We start from the raw sequence: 20,889 nt of genomic DNA, 5'->3' as shown, positions 1-20,889 counted from the left end.
ACCTCTGGATGTGTGTAAACTACAAAACTTTTGGTTAGTAGTTGAGAACTTAACCTTTTGCACCACCCAGGGACTCCATATGGTTTCTACCAGACCAGCTTCTACTATAAAATAATGGTGTCATACTAGGTGATCTGAAAGGTTACATCCAATTTTAAGATATGTAATTCTAGTAATACAGGACCATATTATTTTCTGAACTATAATATTATATAGGTCCAGCTATTTCAAGTCAACTTTGAGTTGGGATCCCTTATGGCTATAATATTGAACTATAGGGTTTAGAGTTTGTTGAAAAAGTTTTTTTAAATGTATATTAAGATAATTTCAAAAGAGATCTTATAGTTATGCTAATAAGTTATTATATTTAAATGTAAAATACAACTGTTATCTAATTTTAAACATGTACTTTTTTTGTAAACTAAAAATATCAATTATTTGTAGGCTTCCTTATATTAACATAAATCCACTTTCTTTAAATGTAGTTAAGCATTTCATTCCTTTACTTATTTGTGTGTTTGATTGGTTATAGACTCATATTTCTTTTTAGAACAAGTACTTATTCAAATATTTTTTTGTGGCTCTTAGTGACATAAATGTAATTTAGTAGTTCCAAACTTTTATTCAGCCTTCAAGAATTAGTTCATATATCCTTTGCACCACCTTCCTTGACTTTTAAAAAATATGTATTATTTGGAAATAATTCCTCCCGTGTACTTCATAGCATCTGAAAACTACTGCTATGGCAGTGTTTCTCATGGTAAATTATAATTACTCTTTTTTATGTTATTAGCCATGACTCCAAAATGTCATGGGCTGTACTGTTCATTTTTATAGCTCTAATACTCAGGATAATGACATGAATATAGCAAGAATTAAAAACATATTTGGTGGATAATATACAAATAATAATAATTAATACTTGTCGCTAAGAGTGAGGATCAACTGCGACAGTGGGTTTGGTTTTGGTTTTTAGTACTTGTTGAACACATACTCTGTCAATAATTGTGCTACATTTGTTCACACAATGAGCCTATAAGTCAGGTACTCTCAGTTACTAAAAAATTGCAGCTTTGGAAGTTGAAATCGTTGCTCAATTTGATGTATTTAATAAGGGCAGAGTATAGATTCAGCCTACGTCTCTTACCCCAAAGCTAAATATTGATGATGGGCAACTGGGTTCTATTTCTCCACTGAGATGAAATACCTAGCACTTTTTGGCACTTACACTCGATATTAATCCTCACAATAATCTAATTGTAATACTGATACTATTGTAATTATTTTACAAATATGGAAACAACTCTAATAGTTCATTCAACCTGCACAAGATCCCACAGGTGACAAAGTGAGCTGAAACTCAGTCAATGGAAACTGAATTCATATTCTGAGCCCTAATGGACAATAGTATAGTAAACTATTTGTGTAAACTATTTGTGGTGCTAATACATAGAAGGTCTAAATCACCCTTATTCATTATTATTTTCTTTCTCTTCTACTTCTTTTAATCTCAATATCCAAAAATTATTTTTAATTGGACGAAATCAGAGATGGTATGTATAACTGAGAAACAGTAGAAAGTGAAAAAATAAACTTGTTTTAATGGGACAATTTAAATTGTATTACTGATATTTTAACTATAGTATAATTGTAAAATTAATTGAACTAGTGCACTATAAACCTGTTGCCATTGAGTCAATTCTGACTCATAGCAACCCGAAGAGTAGAACTGCCCCATAGAGTGTCTGAGGAGCACCTGGTGGATTCAAATTGCCGACCTGTTGGTTAGCAGCCATAGCTCTTAACCACTACGCCATGAGGGTTTCCATAGTATGCAATAGAGGACTGAAAATAATCTTTGATTAAACATCTTAAGATTGTTCAGGTTATTAACTAATTTTAGAACTGTGTTTATAATAAAATAGTTATACTGATATAATAAAATACTTATCATAAATTAACGTGAATTTGAATCCACAAGCACACAAGTACCAAATACCGTGTACAAACTCAGAGTCCCTGTGTTTTTTTGTGCTCATAATAATACTGTTGTCTACTAGAAATGATTTAATTTTCCCAGGTTATTGGAAATGGATAGACTGAGAACCAGTGATGATCAGAAGATACTGTAAAAATGAAAGTTTAACCGTAGTGTGAATAGAGAAAAGTAATGAGAAATAATTATCACACGGCACAAAGCAGCACAGACTTTCCGATGTCAAAGGAATCTGTGCTACAGGAACTATCATATTTTTGCTCTAAACTCCAATTAATTCTATCAAAATAATATCTGCTGTATGACATTTAATTTTTGTTCATATAAAATATAATGATTTTATAGTTTTATTTGTATTTATAAAATTCCTTTGATTTTATAGATGTATAAGGATTATAAGCAAGGCATTTACAACTCAGTTTACATTATGATTTTTGAAGTAGTAATGTAAGAAAAGTAATGTCAGTGGGTGTTCATAAAAGTATTGTTGCCTTTAAAAGCAGTTCATACATTACCAATATTGAAAAATATTGGTCTTTTTATAACAATGACAAAACGAAATAGTTATCTTTCATATTGAAATATCTTGATATTCTCTTTACATTAAAGATGATAATAATTTTAAGCCTTTAGGTAATCTAGGTGAATATTTTAGCTAATGAAATTGTAAATATTTATTCATTAATTTAGCATATATTTTCTTAATACTTCTATGGGTCAGAAACTGTACTATGAATTGGGAATGCTGTCTGAACAAGACCCATCCACCCCTACCTCTAGGAGCTTAAAATCTACAGGTGAAGTCATAGGACTCATAATTACAGGTACAAGAGAAGAGCAAGGTACAATAATGGGTTATCAGAGGAAAACCTAAACTCTCTGGAGGCAGTAACAATTAAGCCACCAAGCTACAACCTGAGGAGTGAATTAGAATGATTTGGTTGAAAGGAAGAAGGAATAGCATGTGAAAGTGGCAAAGGAGAGAAAAAAAGCATGGTATGTTTGAGAAACTAAAAATAAAATTCTCTTTAGCCAGAAGTTAGAGAGTGATTGTGAAAGTGACATGAGATGAATTTAGAGATATGGGCAAAAGCCAAATCACACAGTTTCCCATGAGTCATCACCAACTCTTGGCTTTCTTCCTAAGGTTATTGAGAAATCATAAAAGATGTTAAAACAGCAAAATTATGTCATCAGGTTTTCAATTTTCAAAGAACATTCTGATTACAATGTGGGGTAATGGGTTAGAAAAATAAGAATTTTTTTTTTTCTCTGATATATCTAGAAAAATTAGCAATTGTTTTTGGGTTATATTTATATACTCTTATTTAAAAAGTCACAAATTAATTGCTACCTGAGTAACTTCTTTAGCCCTCTGATTAGCCATAGCTCTACAAAATCTTCCTTGTACTTCCAGCATGGGTTTCTTTCTGTCATCCACTCTATTGCAATCTCTTGAAAGAAGGGCTCATGAATTACTGATCTTAGTTTCCCCTAGAACATTAGCCTGGCACAAGGAAGGCACTTCGGGCATGTTGCCTGAGCTGGAATTATTTCAAAAAATAACATCATTTTGATGCCAGCCCATTTGATTTTGACATCTGGCCCTGTTAGGAGTCAAGTCTTTGAATAATGTTTTATGTTTGAAACCTTCGAACTACATCTTGAAGGCTTTTTAAAGCATTGAGCAATATATATATATATATATATAATAATGGGCTTCCTTTACCTCTAAAACTGACATTATTTTTTTGCATATAATGTTAATAGTTTGCTTTTAAACATAATAGTTAATGGTCAACTGAAATCATAAAATAATAGTAAGATACTGAAGACGAGCCAGAAGGCCCAATTTTAATTAAAATAGAGATTTCACAATAACATAGTGAAAATTTAAGTCATTGATAATAATAATGAATATAACATTCAAAATGCTTTCACACGAATGATTTAAACATCAATGACTGAACAATGTTTATTTCCAAGGTAGATGACACTGAACTAATAGATTATATTCAGAAACACAATTATGTAAGATAAGGAAACTGAAACAGGTGTTGGTTCTCAAATAGCATTAGAAAATTATGATAGTAATTAAGGAGAAATTTGAGCATTCAACTGGAATTTACCAAGGAAGAAATTTTGATGCAAAATTGAGATTGATTTGAATATACTTAAAAATTTAGATTGAGTCTTCTACAAATTATTTAATCTAATAATCTACTACTGCTTTTCTCTTTTCAGTCTGAATTACTTTTCCTAGTTCTACAAAATATTAATGTAACCCCAGAGCTTTCATATCATTTGATGACAAACTTGGGTTAAAACATTATTTGCGTTTTTAGTTGATTTCTACAATAAACTATGTCAGAAAATCCCTCTTTGCAGCGGTGTTTGTCAATTTGAAGTTAGCTCATGAAATTTTCCAAAGAGAGTAGAAAAAGAAAACTAAGTAATTTTTCCTTTAATCAATATTTTACTATATTTTTACACATTTTTATTTCCTGACAATAAGAAGACATAATATACTTAATGAAGCATACTATAAGTTTGGATATGATCCCTGTATTCTGCTAAGTGGGAATACTGATGGTAGGAAATAAACTGATGGTGTTTTAATTCTTTAAAAAGGAGACTATCACATGCTAATGATTCATTTTAGAATGCTTATTAGAATCAAAGTACTTTCACTATGAATTTGAATGGAAATAAGCTTCTGAGATATTTCTGCATGATTTTCAATTAACCTATGTAAAGATGTCTTGATTTCTCTCTTCAGCATTGAATGGTTTTCCATTACTCACATCATGCTCTGTATAAACCATACCTAATCACACTACATAAACCACAGCAAATTTACAGAATATATGACAATGAGCTGGAAATGGAGTAGATATTTTGGATTTCAAATATGTTCAATTAATTAATTTTTCCACTGATGCATATATTGATATAAATGAAATCTTTTTTATTTTTTGACACTACATTGCTTTTCTTCCTAAACTGCTCTATGAAATTTACCCACCAAGAAACACATTTGCTACACTGCCTGATTTAAGGTAGGCTTATTTAAAAAAAATACTATTTTATTTTTTTATATTAATTGAGTAGAAAATGGCTATATATTATTTGGCTTCATGGTATTATTTTTCTTTAGAAAGTTAAGGAATATTTATATTTTGGAGCCATATCCATCAACAGCTGTTGCATTTTCAAAATGAGGAATTGGCTCTCAATGAAATCATATCAGTCAGGCAATAACTAATTCAGAAATAGCAGAGCAAAGTATATAAAAAACAATCACCAGATATAATACTTCCATTTTCCCCAATCGAATTACCTATTTTCTCAATTTTTAGGTAGCATTTGTATAACACAAAAATCTCATGCAAATACTGAAAATTACTACATGGGATAAATCAGTATAAACAGTACAATTATTAATAGAAACTGGCTATTCTTCTTTTCATGTTATCTCAATATCATATCTGATATGTAAAAAGCAGTAAGTCTCTAAGATTGTTACTATCCCTTTTATGCATTCTTTTCCTTCTACTCTTTACCCCAACATTTGCATTGCTCTTCGATTTTATTTTTTTATTTCTGTGCTTTCCAATTACGCAAGTGTTGGTAGTTCCTATCTATATTTTACAGGTTTTTATTTTAACTCTTTCTTTCATTTTCTATATCTTGGCTCTCTTTCAGCTCACTTTCTAATTAGAATCATTACCAAAACATAGCTTTGGCTGTAACTAAATGGGCACAAGTAAAATAACATCCAATACCTCTATGAGTAACAACTGCAAGCTCTTTAGTTCTTTCTATCTGTTCAGCATTTCTTGGTCTTCTGCTTGTACTTTGTGTATCTGCTTGATGAGGAGATAGCCCGTCCTTGGACGTGTTGGGGTCCAGACCTGAATTTCTGAGATTCGTAACTTGCACTCGCTGTTCCTCGGTAAGTCTATGGATGGTGACAGCTGTAACACTGGATACAGTAACATCTGCAGATGTGCTAGCAACAGCAATAGCACCAGTGGTGGTCCTGTTATGCTCCTCTAACTCACCAGTGGAGGTAGTGTGGGTCAATGTAGAAGAACCTGTGGGACACAGTAGCACTAGATGCTAACTTTTTCTTTTAAATTTTGTTTTTTTTCTGATCATTTTAATAAATTATATTCCCTTCTATTACCTTAAGGATAATCAACACGAAGAGGCAAAACACAAACACACCACTAAAATGTGAAGCACACCAGATCTTTTTTTGTTGTTTTGTTTGTACCAATAAACCTATGGATAGATATTATGCACAAATGTACTACATTTTAAAAAATGTGACACAGTAAACTCTTTCTTGTGCGCCTAAATCAGTCCTTCTTCTTAAAAAAAAAAAAAAATCAACAAGTGAATTTTAGGAACAAATGCCTGGCAACCGGCAAGTTTTGACAGAATGGGTAACTATGCAGCCACACTTTTCTCAAAAGTATGCTTTGAATAGTCCATACCATATTTCTTCACAATTTCTGGGAAAAATATCAAAATTGTCTATTTTAAGACAAGCAACTGAAGAAGAGAGAAATTAAAATCAAAGCCAAACAAAAACAAAATAATGAAAAAAAAAAAGACTGAATTTACTTTATGTAAATATCTATCTTAACCTCATTCGCCAGAAATCTGCCAACATGATAAAATATTCGACCTCATGAGCTGTGTATACTTTAGGATTTCATACTTTTTTTTTTTAAATCGGCTAATATTTCTTTATATTTTAAGTAAAATTGAGATTAGGCAATTTTCAATAATAAAAATTTTAAAAAATTACTTCATTTGCAAGTGTTGCTAATTAACTGTTAGTCACTGTGGAACTTTTATTCATATAATCCTAGCTTGAACAAATTGTTGGGGAACTTTCAAATAACTCATAAGCATTTGGTGGTACGTGTATGTGCAATAATATTACCACATTCTTAACCTTATTAAGGTTTCATTATAATTTAAAATATGTACTCAAGTTGCTAAATTAGAGTTTTCTTCTTCCCTTCACTTAAACTTTTTAAAAGGTTGTTCTTGATAGTACATAATTCTAGGCAATATAAAATGTAAGCATATAATAGAAGCATGAAACTGAATACGGATGTATTTTAAAAGTTCTTGACAGTTAAAATGCTTAACAAGAAAAAATGTTACTGAATTTTTGGAGCTGCAATTACTAATTAGGAATAATAAGTCCTGATTAGAAGTCTTCTGAATATTTTTTAAAGACAATGATTGCTATAATGTATGATTTATACATTTGCCTTCTCAAGAAACTGCATTTTGAAATTATTTCTACAACGTTTAATCAGATATTTTATACAAGAATACATTGGGATATCTTTACCATCCATAAAGGAAAAAATACTCTTATCACTTAATACGGTTTGAGAGTGATCTGCCTTTTATTTAATTTTACTTTTTCTCTTGTGCTCTAGGTAAGTAATTAACAGGACTTGTAATTCCAAATACAAAAAGGAAACCAAAAGCAAGGCCCCTCATTCACAAGTAAGAAAAGGAACATATGTCTGCTACTTATTCTTGTAACCACATTTGTCTTATCGTCCTTTAATTTCAGACATCAGTTTAAAAAGAAAGAAAGAAAGAAAGAAATGACAATTGTTTTTTTGAGGGGAGTCAGAATCCACTACACGGCACTGGGTTTGGTTTTGGTTTTTGATGTAAACGAGGTATGACAATTGTCATCAGTCTGTTTTAAAGGTTTTACTATATTTTTGAACACTAATCAGGGAAAGATACTATTGAGTATTCAAGTTATTTTGTGAAAATTGAAATCTACTAATTTTACGTTGGTCATGCAATTACAGGTTACCCTGTAATATTTACTAAACTAATATTTGGTAAGGATTTCTTTCTTTTTTTTTTTTTTAACCATATGGTTAAGCAATACCTACACATATACTACTAAAGCCCACTAACTGGTCTCATTTTAAGTCATACATTAGGGATGCCCTTGCGCTCATTGCTATTTTATTCTCCTGGGGAATTTAACTGAGTCTTCCATTTTTGAGAGGAAGTACAAATCCAGGTTAAAAACTAATACTTTTAAATTTTTCATAACTTCTTTATAATTTCCAGGCTTTCAAGTATAGTTTGAAGAAGTAAACTATTTAGCCATAAACACATGTTACTAAATGGAAAACTATGAAAAACAATGGAATGTGTACTCTGACTCAAGTCTAACAAGTAAATTGAAGAGCTATTTATCTTATTGCATCACTGAGATAATTATGACTAATCCCAAATTATAGCTGACACTCAAGTCAATAATTCTGGGGCAATTCTTGGGAATGGGTTTAGGTTGCTTCATAATCACCCCAAGACCTGCAGACCAATTCCAAAATACCCATTTTCTTGAAGATCCCAGAGAATAAAGTTTCAGAACTATTTTGGAATTAAAACTGATCTTTGGTAGCGATTATCCCAGGATTTGCAAACAACGCTATTTAAAATCTTCAGTAGTAGAGCTATACTTCAGCTAATGGTGGTGGTGATTCAGTACAATTCCCTTAACCTGAATGCAGTAATAAAGCAATGGAAAACCCATTTCTTCAATAATTATAGTCTAACCAGATATGTACTTCAAGTAGATGTTGTATTAACTAGTTCTTATGCTTTAGTCACATACTGTGTTCATATTGTTTCCTCCCTATTCTAGAATGTAAGCTCCCTGAGGGCTGAGATTTTTGTATATTCTGTTCACTGTTGAAACCCTATTATTTTTAACACACAGTAAATGTTCAATAAAAAAAATAACTAATCATAAATGAATGAATGAATTTAATAATAAGGCTAAAATAATAATTTGGCTAAAATTTTGCAAATAAAATATAATTATCACTTATACCATGGCAAAAGTCACTTCAAGAAGTGACATGAATAAAGAGCAATTCTAAAGAAAACAAAATAATTTTCTTTTTAACTTTCAAAAACATCACTTTGAAAAAGTGTGGAATCTGAAGATTTACTTGCATAAGTAAGAATTTCTTCAAGATTTTTGTTATCATTCCCAAAATCTGAAAGCTTATTCCACTACCATGAAAGTGATTTACTTAGAATGTTCAAATTTTTATGTAGTGGAAAGTAGTTATGTCTCAAATTGGCAGCAAATAGAAATGCTTCTAAATTTAGTTAGATATGATTGATACATATAGTGGAATTATATTTTTAAAAAATTATATCCTATATGCAATAATATATATCATATAATATTTTTTGTTATCCTATACAGTTATATCATTTATATGTATAAACATTTTATTTAAAATATATACCAATTTAGAATGCTGATACTGGTACCACTTTAAATTGGCAGTGTATGAAACACAGATTTTGAAATCATCAAAATGCATCATTTAACAGTTTAAAAACACTCAAAATCTTTGGATGCATAAGTGTTTTATGATAAAATTGCCAATGTTGGAAGAAGTCTTAAAATTATGTATAGCAAATGATCATAATCCAATATTAGAATATAATATTTTACTTTCTTTTTGAAATTTTTAAGTATGCTGCACAATTATGTAAATATTGTCTTTAATAGCACAGTACAAAATGCATGTATTACAGGAAATATAACTTAATTAAAGGGAGATATTTTACATTCAGAAAATCCATTCTTCATTTGAAATCAAACCATGTTTACAAGGTATAGTTTATTACAGATAAATTATTCTACTGTTAAATTACTCCAGATATATTCAGTAATAAAATGCTTACAGTAAATCATTATCTGAAATGTACTTTTATTTGCTATGTAACACTATATATCCCAATATAATATAAAAATAAGATGAAATGATTTACATACACATGCTTTGAAAAACCGTATGTCATCTTTGGAATTATAATGGAAAATAATGCATATTGCACATGTTAATTGGAAAATTATCTAATAGTAATGTTATCATTTGAAATTTAGATTTCATTATGTATTATAATGAAAATTCATATTTTGAAGGCTTTTTCATTTTAGTACTGTATCTGCAAGAGACTAAGTACAATTCATGTAAAGCCATTTATATATGTATCTTTTAGAAAAGTACCAAATATAACTCAATATCATAATTTGAACTTCTTTATTAATAAATATTTTGTAGGTTTTATAGATTATTTTAAATTTTATGCTATTTGGTTTTTTATTTACTATCTAATTTATCACATAAGTAAAGAATGGAATATATTGCTGGAAATATGAGCGGATGGCCCAATACATATACAACTATATAAGTTTATGTTAAACATATTTCAATATTCAAAGTAAGATTTAACTATTTATATTTTAGATATTATTTTATGTAAATAAATTTTATATATTCTGTTCCTTCCTTTAATTTTAGTGTTTCATATGGAACATTTAGGTGAAAGTTAAATCAATGAAATAATTCTAGGTGAATTATTTTATGACATTATGATATATAATAAAGAAAAAATGCAATAAACATATTTCACATGAAATCATGCAAAAGATAGGTAATACACAAATAACATGAAAATAAAATCTAAATACTATTAATGCAATAATCCTATTCAAGAGGCATGATTGAAATATTCCATGAATTTTAGCATACTCAATTTAAATTGTACGTTGTGTTTCATCTTTTTTTAATATTACTTACTTGAAACGTAGTAAAGCATGTCATTGAGTGAGAACTCTTGTAAACTAATTGCAATGTAAGGGGTGCACGGAAACAAAGTCACTGTTTTGTTATGTGCTACATGTTACAGTTGTCAATAAGCACACTGAAGTTGGAAAAATTACCAAAGTGTTTTTGCATTTTAGACATGATCAATTCCAGATATCCTAATATCTGTATAACTTAATGTTTAATAGTTTAAATTGGTGTATATATGCATACTATGAATATTCAACCTAGATAAACAAGGAAAAGTGATAAAGTAGTCCTTAAAATTGTAAAAAAATGTAAATTTTCTACATTTGATTAAGTGTTATTTAAATTAAAATTATTTCTATGACCAAGAAAATTTTCACTTAACAAACCCTGAAAAAAGATAGTTTGCTTGTAAGTTAATTTTAAAGAATAGGTCTATATTGATTGTATAAAGTTTTTATTTTAAAATAAAATGCTGCATTTATGTTGATCCTACATAAGGTTATTTTTTTAAAAACATTTTATTTAATATAGGTACCATAAAAAAAAAAAATACCCTGGATTATAAGAAGCATCTCTAAGAAAGAAAACGTTCTGCCAGTTAAGCTATGACATGGCAATGCAAAAACGCTATCACCTATATCCAGATTTCTGAGACGTGAAAATGTGATAAAAAGTGCATATAAACGGAGTAAAAAAAAAAAAAAAGGTAATCCATGTAATGAATATTCTAAGATCACAAACTTACTAAATTAATTACATGCTATTTTAAAAATAGAAGAGTTTTAAATATATATTGTCTTTCTAAATTTGTTGAAATATATATGTGTGTGTATATCTATATATATATCTCTTCTGTTTTTGTGATTTATTTCTATTTTCACTTCTAAGCATTAAATAGGGAAACCAATACAAAGTTTTGTGAGTGGATTTGTTTTTCTTATCAAGTACAAGTGATCTTAACTGATGTTATATGCAAAATGAATAGATAAACAAATAAATATTTGCAATCAAACTGAAATTGATATTCAAATTTGCCTGGAAATGTAGTGATACATCTGTATCACTTGCTATGTATAAACAACTATTAAAAACAAATATTAAACAATTTATACACTAATGCCAAGTTGTTTACATGCAAGGAAAAAAAAATATTCTGAATTGTTTGAAATATTGATAAACCTACATGCCAAACAACCTCAAAAATCTTTTTCTAAATGAAATGTGAAAATGCCCATACTTTCAGTAAGAACATTATGGAGACTACTGTGTTAGTCAATAATCACAAAAAAGTATGGATCTTATACTAAATATTAGCAGTATTTTGTTGTAAAAATGTAAGAGAATAGACATACCATTTCTGAGTACTAAAAAGAGAGTAAGAACATGCCGGGGAAAATCTTTTAAGCAGAGGGCTATAAAAATCCTGAAGACACTGTCTCTCTCTCAAAAGACCATGTCATGCTTCATCCAGTTGACTAGAGTGAAGGTGCTGAATCAAGCTTCAGCATCTTGTCATTTTCCTTTTCAAACATTTTGGAAGTCCCCACTCTGTATAGTGGTGGATCCTAGGTGCCATGTCTTTCTTTTAATGTGCACACCCACAAGCAAACACACCATTCACAGGAATAAATCTCAGCGAAATACAAACTGAAGTATTTCTTATGTAACTAAGCACTGTGTTCTTCCATAAAGTCAAAATATAGGCAATAAAATTTGAAGACCTAAGTTCTGAAGCAAAATTTATGGTATCATTATCAAGTCTCATAAGGATTAGAGAAAGGTATACAATGCTCCTCCATCTTTTCTACAACCATCTCTGAGAATTCTGCATTTTTGACCTCTTTATTGTAGCAGCTGTTCTCACTTAGCTACAAGCATTTGTCATTCTGCTTCCACCAAATAAACAAAATGAAACTCAGCATACACTTTTATTTCCTCGTGTGCAAAGTTTTGTGGAATAGCTGCCAGTTCTCATGGAAGATTTAAAGGCTTTAATAGGAAAAAGGGATTCTATCTATCATCTATCTGTCTGTCTATCTATCTATCTAAAAACCAAAAAAGAATATGCTATATATATATAACCAAACCCATTGCCATTCAGTCGATTCTGACTCATAGTGAGCCTATAGGGCAGAATAGAACTACCCCACAGGGTTTTCAAGGATTCATACTGCCGACCTTTTGGTTAGCAGGTGAGCTCTTAACAATTGATCCACCAGGACTCCAATACAGTAATATGTAGGTATTCTAAGGAGCAGCTAGTGGATTTGAACTGCTGACCTTTTGGTTAGCAGCCAAGCTCTTAATCATTGTGCCAGCAGGGCTCATATATATATATATGTGTATGTGTACGTATGTGTATATATATACACATATATGTATATATGTATGTGTGTATATGTGTGTGTATATATATACATACATATTTTGATGTGTATATATGTATATATACGTATGTATTTTTTTATATATATTTTTTTAAGGAGCCACCAAGGCATATATATATATATATATATATACATAAAATTTTCTTGCATTACACACTCAGTGAAAAATTTTTAATTCTATTCCAGCAAATTAATTAGTATAGGTATGATCAGGTTTGAAAATAAATACCAAACTTGGCTTAGGAAAATAGTAGAAATGGTAAGAACTTATAGTTTATCATGAAAGGCCATTTTAATCTTCAAGGAAATTATACTTTTTGTTTTGTTGCATTACATACAATTCTGTGTTGGGATATTTAAAAGATATATGCCATTATATACTTTTACATAAATTATTATACCAAATTACCACATATTTAGAGTTGAACCTTTATATTTCTTCACGTAATTAATCTGTCTGACAATTTATTTTTAATTAAGAATGCATTTTACATGAAGATGACTCATAAGAAGACTGTCTTTTAATATCATCCAAAAATGAATGTATGGGCAGTGTAAAAATAATAGCTGATATCTGGATCATTGGCTTCAATGTGAGTTTTGGTTCTTTAATTTTGGAGCAGATGATCTTAAAATTTAGGAATAAACTGTGGAAAGCTAACCTAGGAGGATTTGAGAAAGCACCTATTTTCACATTGTGACATCTTGCCAACTCTTTATGACCCGTTCTACTCTAGAACTAGAGAGTTTGATCCTCAGGGTCATACAAATCAGAAGGTTAATTAGAGCTTCCTTCACTCAAAAAAAAAAAAAAAAAAAATTGTTTTTTTTTCACTCAAATCTTCCCTGGGGAAGAGAGGTAAGTTTGGGATTTAAACGTAAAATTCCATCTCATTTAGAACAGGGGAAAAAAAAAAAAATGCCATTGAGTCTATTCCAACTCATAGAGACCCTTAACGAAAGAACAGAACTACCCCACAGGATTTCTAAGGCTCTAAATCTTTATGGAAGACTGCCACATCTTTTTCCAGAGAAGCAGCTGATGGATTCAAATGTTGGACATTTAGGTTAGCAGTTGACAGCTTTAACTACTGCACCACTGGGGCTCCACTACTTAGAACAAAAGTTACTTGAAAAAACGGGGGGGAAAAAAAAAAAGAATGAAATAAGAACAAAGAGATTCTGTAAAATCCCATTTATCCCAGAAAAAACAAATGTTAATTATTAATGAATCTTTCTATTCACTCTCTCTACACCAATGAGAGTAAGGATTTTTCCCTTTTCTGTTTCAACAACATTTTAAATATTCTGACTGTCGAACTTACTACATTCCATCTTCCCTTCCCCTCCTTCCCTCCTCCTTTCCGTTTCACAAACATGAATTAAATGTTTATTATGTGTCAGATAGATATGCCTTGCAGGGTATCAATGTTGAAGATAAACAGTCATGAATAACAAAAACAGTAATAAATCAGAGCAATGTTCAATACAGGTTGCACATAAAACTATGAAAACACAACTGGAAAGGTACTCAGCTATGCTCACAGACACCAGGAATGACTTTCTGGAGGAAGGAATATTAGAGTTAAGCTTAAGGGATGAGCAAATTTTGCTTGAAGCATGAGTAATAAAAGATCTTCTAGTCAGAGGCAATGATGAAAAAAGTGTGGTCGGGAAAAGGTAAGACATCCCAATTATTCATCATGGAATGAATGAAGAGAGAGGGATAGCAGATTTGGTAAGCAGGGACAAAGCTTTAAAGAACCAAGAAATTTCAGCTTAGGTTGAAAAGATGAAGATTTGCTGAAAGCTGTTAAGCAGTGAATTGATATGAAAAGACTGACATTTTAGAAAGATTGTCGTTGCTGTAATGTGGAGAAGGTTTAATGACATATACAGACTAAAGTTAGGGCAAACCTTTGGCTGACTCAACCACATGACTAGAACACCTTGAAATAGGGTTGCCAGATTTAACAAATAAAAAGATAGAAAGAAAGGATGTTCAGTTGACTTTGAGTGTCAGATAAATAACAAATAAACTTGGGCATATTCATACGAGAAAATTATTCATTGTTTACCTGAAATTCAAAGTCAAATGTGTATCCTAGCTAAAAAAATATCCTACCTATCATCTGGAAATTCTACCTTGAAAGTTATTCAAACTTGGAAACTCTGAAAATCTCCTGCATACCAAGCAAGTAGAAACTAGCAATAAATATTGATCCCTTTAATACAAGTGTGCTTTGGTTGATCCTGTGAAAGCCTGTGGAATGACAGAGTGGACATAATGACATCACAAGGAAATCTAGACAAAATTCATGTGAGCATCTTTTTATTAAATAAGAGATAAAAAGAAGACAAGTTGAATGAAGTATGCTAAGGCATTTTATTCTATACTTATTTAAATTTTATATCCCTCCATTTAGTATTAAAAACAGTTAATACTCTGCAACCAGCCTCTATTCATTATGAAAATGTATATTTTATACCTGAAGAAAAACACGTACTGAGAACTAAATCCACAGATGACACATATAACAAGAAAAGAGCCAGCTGTCTTATCAAAGTTCCAATCATAGAAATTTGAATTTCAAATATTTCCAGCAATAACTTACTGGTCTTTAAGTTGTATCCAGGCACCAGAAGTGGCAATAAATATTAAATAAAGTTACCCCATCTCAAATTGTCAAATAAGGCTTTTTGATTTGTAAAGTCTTTCCCCATACTTGTTTTTTTAGGTGATACTGTATATGTATATATTTATATATACTGTACATGAAAAGTAGAAAATTCATTTATCTCTATCTGAGAGTTATGTGTAGATGTAAATGTAGATGTAGATAAAGGTATATAGGTCTCTGAAAAGGCTTTTAAGTAAGAGCATTCTATTTGTTCAAGATTAGCATGTTCTATTTGATCAAGATCATATATACTTTATTTGGCTTGACTTTTTGATGAAAAAGATGAACTGATTAGTGGAAAGATTAATTAAAGCACAGGAAATTTTTCTTTGCAATTAAAATGGTTATAAATCCCTTCTGGAATGTTTTAAATATCACGTAGCTTTATATCCTTCTAGATGATTTTGGTATATTACAATGGCAGGTAATAATATGCATATTCAATTATTTTTCTGAAGTATACTTGTAACCTTTGTAAAGTGAGGGAGTTGCTCCACTGATCTGTGAGTGGCAGCTGTGCATTTCCCAAAATTTCTGTATAGATGTGTTTAAGACACTACAAAAGTACTTGGCACACCAAAATGTTTACTTCAAATGACTAGGTAACAGATTTAAACAAACACGGTCGAAAAATAACAAGCATGTATTGAGCATTTACTATGTGACAAGAACAGTCCTAATTAACTTATTTAATCTTCAAAAGAAAACTATAAGATGAGAATATTGAAGTTCAGAACAGCTTCAAAATGTACTTTGAGTCCGAGTCAGATAACTAGAAATTGGCAAGAGCCAGAGTTTGGACACAGCTGTGTAATCTCAAAGTCACAATCATAATACCTGTGAAATCAGTACACCTCTACTAAACCACTCAATACAATATAGCATGTAAAACCTGTGTTCGACTCAACATGTAAGTTATTTATTTATTTTCATTGTATTTCTTCCTCATCACCTCCTTACCCAACCACACCTGATTGTTTTCAGACTCTGCCTGAAATACCCTTGCTTCAGGGGAGGTTTGTTCTACAGGGCTAAAAGGGAAATTTGCCCCTCTGTAAAGTATCTCCTAGCTTTCGTTTCTTGACAGCTTAGGTCTGCTCCAGGTATTATATCTAATAAAAGGAGAGGAACAATGTCTGGGGTAGGGGTTGGGGGCAGGGGAGAGACAATGAAGATGACATACATACCCTCTCCCCTGTACCACAAGAAAGTGGTGGAGTCCAGGCATCTGAACTATCACTCTTGTCAAAGAGTCTTCCACCCAGGTTTTTCATGAGACATACAGGGTCATCTGCCTTCATGGAATTTGTGGGCTTGGAAAAAGATTTCTAGCTTTCTGTCTCCCCTTTTACCAGGCTCTATAAAGATTCCCTGGATTCTTGTACTTAAGAGGATATTGTTGTTGTTGTTACGTGTCATCGAGTCAGTTCAGACTCATAGCAACCTTATGTACAACGGAACGATACACTGCTCAGTCCTGAGCCATTCTCACAATTGTTGTTATGCTTGAGCCCATTGTTGCAGCTACTGTGTCAATTCCTCTTTTTCACTGACCTTCTACTTTACCAAACATGACATCCTTCTCCAAGAATGGTCCCTCCTGATAACATGTCCAAAGCACGTGAGAGGAAGTCTTGCCATCCGTCCTTCTAAGGAGCATTCTAGCTGTACTTCCAAGACAGATTTGCTTGTTCTTCTGGCAGTCCACGGTATATTCACTATTCTTCGCCAACACCATAACTCAAAGCCATCAATTCTTCTTCAGTCTTCCTTATTCATTGCCCAACTTTCACATGCATATGAGGCAATTGAAAATACCATGTCTTGGGTCAGGCGTACCTTTGTCCTTAAAGTGACATCTTTGCTTTTTAAAACTTTAAAGAGGTCTTTTGCAGCAGATTTGCCCAATGCAGTGAATCGTTCAATTTCTTGACTGCTGCTTCCACGGATGTTGACTGTGGATCCAAGTAAAGTTAAATTCTTGACAACCTGATATTTTTGCTATTTATCATGATGTTGCTTATACTTAAGAGGTAGATGCCAAATATTTCTTCCAACTTCAACTCACAATAATATGGATTGAATTTTCCTCCTATTAGATACCATGGGTTCTCTCAAATTTATTTTAAGAGAACAAAGTGACTTTCCTTAACACCCCAGTCTGTGGATTAAATGTTAACCTGTTTCGCTTGCAAGTACTGTGAAAATGCATGCCTCATCCCAATAGCTTGTCTTGATTTATTTAGTAATTTAGTTTCAGTTTGACAGATTATGAGGATTCTGTAAGTCTTACTCTGACTCATAGTGACCCTATAGGACAGAGTAATACTGCCCTGTAGGGTTTCCACAGAGCGCCTGGCAGATTCAAACTGCCAACCTCTTGGTCAACAACCATAGCACTTAACCATTACGCCACCAGGGTTTCCTATGAGTTGGAATCGACTTGGTGGCAGTGGGTTTGGTTTTTGGTTTTTGGTTTGGTAGTCTTATTATTTCATCTACTAACTATTTTAGTTTTTCTCTTCTATAGTTTTTTCTTAGTAATCTAATTTCACTTATAGTTGGAAATGATCTTCTGTTCAGTAGTTATAAGACTCATATTATTATCTTCAGGTTTCTTAAAATGTTCCTAACTTGTGTCATTCTTGTCCTTTTGAACGTGAACAAAGTTTCTAAAAATTTCTAGCTCCTAACTTTTACCCACAGTGCTTTCTCCAAACTTCAGAAAATCCCAGGGGGAACCCTTCACACATTAATTTTATCGTTGGTGGAGAGTGGATGCTTCCCTATCAGGGTGTTTTGCCCTATTGATACAGGAATCAGTTACTGTTCAGCAAGTATTCCCTACTGAATAAAATCCTATTGATCATAAAAAAAAAAAAAAAATCATAGCCCCTAGAAATTATTGATCATTTACTTCATGCAAGGTTTCATGATGAACACTTTACATTTAATCTTCATAAAAACTATGTGTAGCAGATATTGTTATAATTCCTATTAAAAAAAAAATTGTCACCAATTCATAGCGACCCTATAGGACAGAGTAGAACTGCCCTATAGAGTTTCCAAGGAGTGCCTGGTGGATTCAAACTGCTAATCTTTTGGTTAGTGGGCATAGCACTTAACCACTATACCACCAGGGTTTCCATAATTCAAATAGCCAAGGGTAAATAACTTGATTTAAGTCATTCATTCAAGTATTCATTTAACAAATGTTATTGATTTAAGTAATTCATTCATTCACTCAGGTATTTATTTAACAAGAATTTATTCAGTGCCTTTTTTTTTATTATTATTCTATGCTAGACTCTGGATGTTACAGAGGTAAACAGTACAGAATGTTTCCTAAGAAAGATTACATTAAAGTGGGAGAGGCAGACAGAGAAGAGGCATATTAATATAATAGTAGGTGATGAAACATAAAATGACATTTGAGCTGAGGACTTAGGAAAATGAGAGAATGGAACATAATAAATAAATAAATCTGGCACTTTTATTCAGACTGTCAGATTCCATAGCTCGTATTCTTAATCTTGGAGACATACCGCTTCCCATTCAGTTATCACTTGAGCATATCACTTTATTTCTCTTTAACTACATTTCATGGTTTCTTGTCCTTTTATGTTTCTATGCAATAATATTTATTTTCAGAGTAAATTTAACATTCGAATCCCAGGTTTCAGGAATAAAAATTAAATCAATAACAGTAACACTAACTTTCTTTCGTTCAGTGTGCACATACATATTAAGTTCTTATCCTTTGCTAACCGCTATAACACCCTGGGATGGACAAGACAGACAATGTAAGACAGACAAACAATTTAACAACAAAATGCAATTTTTCTATGTTGGTATATTAGATTAAATATGGACACAAATGTCTTGCAACTCTTGCCACCAAGAAGTAGAATCTTCTACTCCTTTGCATCTGGGCTGGCCTCATAATTGCTTTGACCAATAGAGTGTGGCAGAAAGGATGTTGTGTGAGTTCTGGAGACGTGGCCTCAATTGGCCTTGTAGCTTTCACATTTGCTTTTTTAGAATGCTTCCCTAAGAGTTCATATAAAGAACCTTGTCTAGGCTACTGGAGGAAGAGAGTTCACAGGGAGGAGAACTGAAGCACCCACTCCAGCTACCAGTGTGTGAGTGAGGCCATACTAGACCTTCTAGCCTGATCACCCCTCCAGCTGACTGTGCCACATATGTGAACCCAGCAGAGGAAACATCCTGCCAAACAACGGAATTGTGAAAAATAAGGCCTTGCTATTTTAAGCCACTAAGACTTAGGGCATCTTTTACAATGTACGGTTAACTGATACAATGAGTAAAATGCTTAGTGACATAAGAGTATATAACAGAAGCACTAATCTGGTCTTGGGAGTGAAGTTAATAAAGAGAAACTTTCTGGCGGAACAGGTCCCCAGGTGGCACAAAAGATTTACCCTCAGCTACTAACCTAAAGCTTGGTGGCTCAGACCCACTCAGTATACCATGGAAGACAGGCCTGGATATCAACTTAAGTAAGATTACAACCAAGAAAACCCTATGGAGCAATTTTACTCTGTAATACATAGGATCTCCATGAGTGGAAATTGACTGGAGGGAAGCATTTTTTTTTTTTTTTTTTCTGGAGGTAATGATGTTTACATGAAAACTTGAAGGATGAGTAGATTCCCAAGGTGAAGGGAAAGAAAGAGATACATAAAGACCCTGAAGCCAAACAGGTTTTGTTGGGTTCTAGGAATTAGAGACTTTTTAAGTTTGAATAGATGTAAGTCACAGGCAAGAAAATCACAAGATTTTAACTTGATATTAAAGGTAGAGGGCAGATTATGAGAACATGGCACAGCAGAATATGGTACAAACCATAATAACATATTAGGATTTTGCCATGAAGCCAACAGAAACAATCCTTTAACCCCATTCACTCCTCCAGTTATCACCATGTTTCTCTCATCCTTTTTCAGAGCCCAACTTGTTTGTTAAAAAAGAGAAGGTAGATTGTAAAAGGATGACCTGTCTTTCCAGTGATGGAAAACTTAAGGAACATTCTTGAGATTAAAAAATAAAATTTTAGTTATGTGGTTTAGTGAGTATGGTTACCTGGAGTCAACTCTAAAGCAAAATTGAAAATTAAAAGGTATTTGACTTTGCAGTTC

At 31.9% G+C, this 20,889-nt stretch overlaps 1 protein-coding gene across 3 annotated transcripts in view; it reads right to left on the bottom strand.

The window, feature by feature from the left end:
• Nucleotides 1-20,889, bottom strand: part of CSMD3 (CUB and Sushi multiple domains 3) — a 1,374,620-nt gene that overhangs the window by 818,377 nt on the left and 535,354 nt on the right. Inside the window, exon 7 of one of the 3 annotated variants that reach the window (XM_049854130.1) lies at nucleotides 5,782-6,093. The exons of the other annotated variants lie outside the window; for them this stretch is intronic. Coding sequence (XP_049710087.1) covers nucleotides 5,782-6,093 — 312 coding nt within the window. The remainder of the gene's footprint in view (nucleotides 1-5,781; nucleotides 6,094-20,889) is intronic. 3 annotated transcript variants of the gene reach the window in all.

This window comes from Elephas maximus, chromosome 15 (genome assembly GCF_024166365.1).
Source record: "Elephas maximus indicus isolate mEleMax1 chromosome 15, mEleMax1 primary haplotype, whole genome shotgun sequence".
In the NCBI taxonomy this organism is placed as follows: domain Eukaryota; kingdom Metazoa; phylum Chordata; class Mammalia; order Proboscidea; family Elephantidae; genus Elephas; species Elephas maximus.
Note: the sequence above shows the minus strand (reverse complement) of the source record. Positions and strands in the feature narration are given on the sequence as shown.